Source organism: Bison bison, unplaced genomic scaffold, assembly GCF_000754665.1.
Source record: "Bison bison bison isolate TAMUID 2011002044 unplaced genomic scaffold, Bison_UMD1.0 scf7180017864192, whole genome shotgun sequence".
NCBI lineage: Eukaryota > Metazoa > Chordata > Mammalia > Artiodactyla > Bovidae > Bison > Bison bison.
Genome location: NW_011494764.1, coordinates 328,518 through 336,618, shown reverse-complemented (window position 1 = coordinate 336,618; position 8,101 = coordinate 328,518). Strand labels below are relative to the sequence as shown.

At 54.6% G+C, this 8,101-nt stretch overlaps 1 protein-coding gene across 1 annotated transcript in view; it reads right to left on the bottom strand.

Moving 5' to 3' along the window:
• ZNF423 (zinc finger protein 423) overlaps positions 1-8,101 on the bottom strand; it is a 337,684-nt gene that overhangs the window by 274,925 nt on the left and 54,658 nt on the right. The window contains exon 4 of the mRNA XM_010843978.1: positions 787-843. Coding sequence (XP_010842280.1) covers positions 787-843 — 57 coding nt within the window. The remainder of the gene's footprint in view (positions 1-786; positions 844-8,101) is intronic.

Sequence of the window (8,101 nt, the reverse complement as noted above, 5' to 3'; positions counted from 1 at the left end):
GTGCTCGGGGAGGACCAAAGACAACACCCGTGATGGAGACAACTCAGCACCCGGCTCCATCCTCCACCCTCACCTTGTGGTCCCTTCCCAAACCTGCGGGTCAGATTCAGGCCCGTCCCTGGCCCCTGGATGGTGTCTCAGCCTGGGGGTGGGCTGGGGAGGGGAAAGGGGGTGCCAGGCTCTAAAGTCAGCCTATGAGGTGAAAATGCCCTGAGATGCAGATGCCATGACATGGGATACGCACAAGGATGCTGGCCAGGAAGGGCTTGGCTCCTGGGTCAGGCGTGAGACCTGAAGACACCCATCTTAAAGCGACAGGGTCACAGCCACATGCCCTGCAAGGGGCCAGGCAGACCCTCACCTGCATCCCAGACTCACCTACAGAGCCCCCCATTGATGCAATTGCCAGCTCTCTTTAAATTGTTACTGCCCTCTTTTCCTGATAAATGAGCATATAACGTGGGAGATCCCCTGGAGTGGGGCATAGCAGCCCACTCCTGGATTCCTGCCTGGAGAATCCCATGGAGAGAGGAGCCCGGCGGGCTACAGTCCATAGGGTCACAGAGTCGGACATGACTGAAGGGACTCAGCACGTACAAAGTAGGAGAATTGAGCTAGTCATGATCTGAACGCATGCACAGACTGCTGTCGGCTCTGCCACAAACTTGCTGTGTGATATTGGGCAAGACCCCTAGCCTCTCTGAGGCTCAGTTTTCACATAGGGGAATAGGAATGATACCAATACCAATGTCAAAGCGCTGCTTCAAAGATTCAGTGAGATGATACCTGTGGAAATGCCTGCTTGAGGGAGTCCAGGGGGGCAGAGTGACAAGTACAGGGGACCTAGGAGACAGAGAGAGCCAAGTTTGAATCCTGACCAGCCACTTACCAATTGGCTACTGGATCTCTCCAGGAAGATGAGATGCGCACACACTCGAGGCCCCCGGAACCGCAGGGACACAGGGCTGTCAGCCCCCAAGCAGATCGCAGTGTGTGAGGCTGCAACCCCGCCTAGGCTGTGCCTTCGCTGGGGGTGGGTCCCAAGCAGCCGGGCCCCAGATCCCACCGGGTCCCCAAGCTCTGCGGCTTCACAGGAGTCGGGGGCTCAGGCTGGAGTCCCAGGCTGGCTGCCTCTCTGTTCTTTCTCTCCACATTTGGGGAAGGCATTTCCTCCTTCCCGGGGCCTGCGGGTCAGGTTTCCACCCAGATGGAAAGTCCCACCCAGGGGCCCCCAAAGGAGAGCTCACCATGGAAACTCCACGGGGCGCCCGCCAGACACAGGGGCGAGTGGCCACTGGCAGACCTTCCCGGGGCCAGGCCCACCACTCTGCCAGCTGGGAGGGGAGGGGGCAGAGGGGGCTGCAGCTGGACTTTCTCCATCTCAGGCACAGAACACTGTTCACACTTTACGTGCAAAGCAAAGAGCGGCTGAGTGTGAGTGTGTCTCGGTATGCGTGTGTGCATTTGGGCATGTGCGTCTATGGACAGATCCTGCAATAGCAGCCCCAGCCGTGTGCCCTCTTAGCCTTTCTGAGCCTCATTCTCCCTGGCTGTGTCCCTCCTGAAGGCTGAGCTCTGCTCAGATAAGTAAATACAGTAATCTGGCAAAAAGTGAACAAGGGGTGGGCTCCGCTGGTTGAAAAGCCCTCAGGCCCCACATGCTAACCACAGCCTGATGATAATCCGAGCTGAGAAGGTGGGGACCCAGTGGGCGAGGTGTCTCCTGGGCTTTGACCTCAAAACATAAATATGTAAACAGAGCTTCCCAAAATGTGTTCCAAGACTCCCTGAGCTAGGGATACATGTTCCTCAAAAATGGGAGAGGAGTTGCTGAGGTTAAAATTTAAAAAAAAAAAAGAAAAAGAAGGGCTTCCCTGGTGGTCCATGGTTAAGATTCTGCCTGCGAGTGTAGAGGACACAAGTTCGACCCCTAGTCTGGGAAGACCCCAGTAGGCCACAACTACTGAGCCTACGCACCCTGGAGCCCTGCTCTGCAACAAGAGAGGTCAATGCAAGGAGAAGCCTGTGCACCGCAACGGAGAGCAGCCCCCGCTCAACGCAACTAGAGAAAGCCCGCCAGCACCAACAAAGACCCAGTGCAGCCATAAACAAACACAAATAACAAAAAAGAAGCTGACTCCCGGATACAGAGAACAAATTAGTGGTTACGGGGGGAGAGGGAAGGATGGAGGGGCAATATAGGGGTAGGGGATTAGGAAGTTTAAACTATTAGGTGTAAAAAAGCTACATGGATATCTTATACAGCATGGGGGACACGGCAATATTTTATAATAGTTATAAATGGAATAGAACTTTTAAAAAATTATGAATCACTATATATTATACACCTACAGTTTTCCAGGTGGGTAAAGAATCTGCCTGCCAATACAGGAGATGCAAGAGACCTGGGTTTGAACCGTGGGTCGGGAAGATCCCCTGGAGCAGGAAATGGCAACTCACTCCAGTATTCTTGCCTGGAAAATCCCATGGAGAAAGGAGCCCGGCGGGCTCCAAAGAGTTGGACACGACTGAGCACACACACACACATGCATATTGTACACCTACCCTATATAATATTGTACAGCAATTATACTTCAATTAAAAAAAAATCTGATGAGTCTTCCCCAAGATTGAGAGCAACCACTTGCAGACCAAGGGCTCTGCCTTAAAGGAAGCCGCCTGATTGCGCTTAACCAGGCACTTAGGAAGGTAACCTGAGCAGCTGCCCAGGACGCAGCCAGCTGAGACGCCCCGTCTCTGCCGCATGCCCTCCAGGCTGTACTGCACGTAACTCCACGGCTGTGCTGTGCACTTAGGCCTGGAGCATTTTCCAGGGTCAATTTAAGAAAGAAATCGAGGAAAGATGTTTCTGTATTGTGTGCCAAATTGTTATTGAGACAGAGCTATTGTTTGTTCAATGATTAATGAGGATCCACGTGGTAAATTCCTCAGCATTTAGTGCCAGGGATAAATGTCGTCAGTCCCAAGTACTTGAATGAGACAGAGGCGTCTACTTCATCCTATTTCTCTTTTGGCCTCAGCTGCCAGGAAGCTCACCGGCAGTGACCCTGACCCTTGGCTGCTGACATAATTAGTTCTTTCATCAATTACTAACTGCCCAATGACACCTGGGCACTTCATCTTGTTTCATTAATAATCACCAGAACTGGTGGGCTTCCCTGGTGGCCCAGTGATTGAGACTCCATTCTCTCAATTCAGGGTCACAGGTTCAATCCTTGGTCAGGAACCTAAGATCCTCAAGCCCCATGCCAACCAGTGTGACCAAAATGTCATAAACTAATTAAAAATAAGGTACACACAATAGCTAACTCCTGTTTGGGGACTACCGTGGGGGCCCAGTGGTTAAGACTCTGCTCTTCCAATGCAGGGGACACGGGTTCAACTCCTAGTCAGGGAACCAAGGTCCCACACGCCATGCGGCACAGCCGAATAAAACACAATCACCAGAGCTGGTGTTTGTTGGATGCTTGCTATGTGCCAGGCACTGTGTGAACACACATCTTTGCCCTCTCTCATTCGTATAACAACGTCAAAAGGTAGGGCTTCAGGCTCCCCACTTTACAGATCAGGAAACTGAGCCCTGGGGAATAACTGAGTCAAGCCCATACTCACAGCTAAGAAGCCAAGAGTGGCGCCATGTGTGTTCAGCTGCCCCCCAGTCTCCTCATTCTAGAATATGAGCCGGGAGGGCGGGTCACCACCGCGTGTCTGTGGCCGAAGACCCCGGAGGATTAGGTGATGAACACATTGGAAGGGAAGCCCGGATTGACGTAAAGGTCTGTTTGCTTCAACCCTGTGCAAAACTCCTCTTTCTGGCCTTGAGGGCTGGTAAACCTCACCTTAACCCTAATACTAAATCGACTACTTAACCTTAACCCTAACACTAAATCTAAGCTTCCTTCTAACACAATCCCAGATGAACTCAGCATTAACCAACCCAGTGTTCCCAGCCCCACCCATCCTCAGTTCTGTGGGGCCAGCACTGCGACCACAAAGGCTGGGGGGCAGATGGTGGAGCACGTGGGGTCTGCAGCAGGGACAGGGCAGTGGGGATGGGCTCGGGTTTCCCGTCCGGGGAAGTCTGGGCAGACATGAGCGGGGCTGGCCTCCAAGCAGGCCCGAGCAGAGGATGGCGGGGCGGGCGGGCCGCGCTAGCCCGGCTCACAGCAGCAGCCCCTCTGGCCTGAGAGAGCCAGCCCAGCGGGTGGGGAGGAGATGCCCAGCCCCGCTTCCTGCCCACTGCGGCTGGCCAGGAGCCCCGCAGCCAGCACAGGAAATAACAGGGGCCCCCAGAGGCCGCCCAGCCAGGCCCTGCTCCGAGGCCGCCCAGGGAGGGAAGGAGGCCATTGTCGGCCTTTGTTGCAGTTTCCCCAGCCTAGCCCGGACTCCAGGAGGCCCCTGGGAGCTAACAAAGCTTCCCCCAACCCGCAGCTGTCCAGCCTCCCCCAGCCCGACCCGGGGGACAGGCCCACCCGGCCCTGGGCTCTTAAAGCGGCAGGTGCAGAGTGGAAATGAAGTCATGTCCAAGTTAGGGGTGGGGTGCACGTGGGCCAGCGCAGGCCGGGCCAGGCACGCGGACAGATGGCCACTGGGGTCTCTGTCTGCACCCGGGTCTGCCCGGCGCCGGGCCCAACAGCAGGGGTGTGGATCGTTGGTCGGAAAGAATGTCTGAAGCCCTGAGTGTACAACAAAGGGAAAGCAGAGTGAGAGTAACGGGTGACCTGGACATCTCGGGAGCCTCCTCGGGTGGGGAGAACTGTCCTCATCCTTGAAGAGAGATCCCGGAAGCAGCTCTTTCTGCTCATCTGCAAGCCTAGGGGTGTGGATGGGTGTGTGGTGCCTGTGTGTGCATGTCTGGGTATGTGCTCATGTTTGGAAGTGTGTGCATATGTGCCCTGTGTATGTGTGTGTGAGCATTCATATACGGGGGTGTGCACATTTGCACTGAGTGTATGTGTGTGCATGTGAGGTATGGAGAAACATGTCAATGTCTGTATATGTGCACTGTATGTGTGTGTGCATTGTGTGGGGAAGTGGGCATGTACGTGTGTCTAGAATGTGTAGGCACAGTGTACTTATGTTTGTGAACAAGTGTATATGAGTGTGTGTGCGTGCAGGCAAAATGACTTGTCACTGTTACACATCACTGTTGAAGAGCATTCCTGGGCTTGTGTCCATCAGCAGTCATCACCCTCACACTGACCCTGGAAGTGTGTGTCACCACCATGACCTCTAGGGTTCTTAGCACATCCTTGGGGATGTCCCCCCGACAAAGATGCCTTACATCTCCGCTGGGTCCTGGTCACTGTGAAGTAGCAACTCCAGAGGAACAGACCCTGGACTCAGACAAAACCAACCCAGGTTCAAATCCTGCCCTGGCCTGGATCAGCTGTGAAAGCCTACACCCATCTCTCAACCTCTCTGAGCCTCAGCTGCTCATCCATGAGATGGGCATGATACTATTTCCTACCACCTGTGGTTAAGAGGGTTAAATGAAAGATGCATGTCAAATACATGGCCCCTGCCTGGCCCCAGCAAATGCTCACTAGATGGTTGGGTTTTTTCATGGTTATTGTTATTACAGTTGCTTATAATTATGGTTATTGAGAATACAATGGTGAGCAAAGCAGGCACTACCCTTGCCTCCACAATCGCATTTAGCCCAGAGAAATAGAACAGCAGAAGCAAAAGTGTCTCCTTTTTACTCGATTCAGTGTCAGTCTGATGTGCTAACTACTACTAAGTACAGCCAGCAGCCATCCGTTGAAGCAACCAAGCACAACAACAAGAGAGGGGCCATCTATCAGTGTGGGCAAAGTAATGGGTTTGTTGAACTGGACAGGCATCAGTTAGCCAGGCTCAACCTAACACACACGGAACAAGAGAGAGAGAGGGAGAGAGAGCCTATGCACGTACCCACACACGCCTCACGCTCAAGAATTTTAAGAGAGGATCAGCAGAGAGGACAACCGCCTAACCCCTGCAGGCCTCCCACAGCCTACAACAGGACTGTGACCGACGCGGTGCTAAACATACCCATCCCAGAAGCTGGGCCCTGCAGAGTGCCCGCCCAGGAAGCCAGGACCAGCCAGGCTGCACGATTGGGCTGACCTTGGCCATTTCCTGCCGGGCACCGACCCATGGCCACACGGTGGGTGCATCAAGCCCCACCCAGGGAAGGAGCTTGATCGTACGATAGCCTCAGAGCCTCTGGCTTTCAGACCCTGCCCACTACCCCCCTACCAACCTCAACCCCACCCCGGCCTTCTCCACAGGGGAAACAGGCAGTGCCCCACTCCAAGGTCAGCGTGAGAAAGGATGGTCCCTTGAGAGCTCAGTCCCACCCCAACCCTGCATGGGGGTGAAGGCGTGAGTACCCTGCCCACTGTGGCGACGCCTAAAGACTGCCGATCGAGACAAGGAAAAGGAGGAAGGGAGGGGCCTGTCGGAGCCTTCTGTGGCCCACACAGATCAAGGCTCGGACCTAAGCTCCAAGCCAAGCTTCCCTCAACGTGCTGTCAATATATTACAGAGTAAGAGGGGAGAGCACCAGCTGCCACCCTTGGGGGCTATGGCTAAGCTCCGTGCATCCCCTCATATCGTCCTCACAATGGTCCCAGGAAGCAGGATAAGCATCCCCACTTCAGATGAGCACATGGAGAGCACAGAGAGGTTGAGTAACTTACTCAAGGTCACACAAGTAGTATCTTCAACCTCAAACCCAATTCTTGCTCTTAACAAAGGGAACAACAATCTGGCCCTGTGCTGCCAAGGGAAAACACAGATGAAGAGGCAGAAGTGAAGTTCTCCACCTTGGCAAACATTGGCTCAGTGACTGTCAGTGACCAAGACAGGGCCCAGCTCTGGGAGAATCGGACATGGTCGCTGCCTGAGGGAGTGAGCAGAACAGGAAGGGAACCAGGCACATACAGGAGGAACGTCGTTACCAAGCAGACAGCAATGAGGACCAGGAGGAAGTCAGCTCCCAAGACTCAGGGGCAGGCACAGTAATTATGGCAGGGCAATCGTGGTGGCCTCCTGGAGGAGGCGTCATGTAGACTGAGCTTTGAAGGAGGAGCTCCATAGGCAGAGGGCCCCCGCCAGAACAGGAGTCAAGGGGAGTGGGTGAAAGGGCTTAACTCATCCAACCCTCTGAGCCCTCACTACTCCAGGTGGTGGGTGGGCCATCAACACCACTCTGGAGCTGGCTTAGAATGCAGAATCTCAGACCCCTCCCAGAACGGCTGAGTCAGCACCTGCGTTTTAACAAGATCACCAAATTTGCCTACATGGTCAAGTTTGAGCAGGGCCAATGTAAACCATGCCTGGAAACCACGGTGAGACCTCCCCCAAATCCCGAGGAACGATGTCATCATCACTCCCGGGGCCCACACCCACATACACGCCCGACTGTGGCCCTGGTGTATAGCCAGGCTTCAAGTCACCAAAATAACTGCTGATTTCCAACATCCATCAGTGGGGGCCCAGACCCTAGGGAGCACCCAAGGTTGGATAAAGTAGGACCAGCCCCTCCGTCAGGACAGCCCTCATCATTGGTGCCTGTGAAAAATTCCAGAGCCCCAGGAGAGGTGAGGGCAGATACACTGGGCTCGTGGAGTGGACAGTCCCCAGTCAGCAGGGCTGGGAGCTTGCAACTTCACTGCAGAGAGCAAGGGTACGATGGCAGAGCAGCTGCTGTACGCCAGCCTGTGGGTACAGGATGAATGACACAGAGGCCCTGCCTCCGAGGAAGCTCCAAGTCCACCCTTGGAGGTGAACTCAGCAAGACAAACCCCCCTCCAGCGAAGCCATCAGTCAGGCCACGGGGGAGAGAAAAAAAAAGTCAGAAGAGAGAGAGACACACACACACACACACACACACACACACACTCCCTTGCACGTACCCCGGGCACCAGCATACATGTGCACACACACGTGCACGGCAGACGTGGCACAGAGGAAGCAATGTACAGTGCAGCCCAGCGGGGCCCCTGGCTGGTCCAGAGCCAGAGGAAAGGGTGGGCAGGAAATACCACATCCCCTCGGAGAGCTGGGCCAAGTCAGCCCCGAGGGCCTGGGG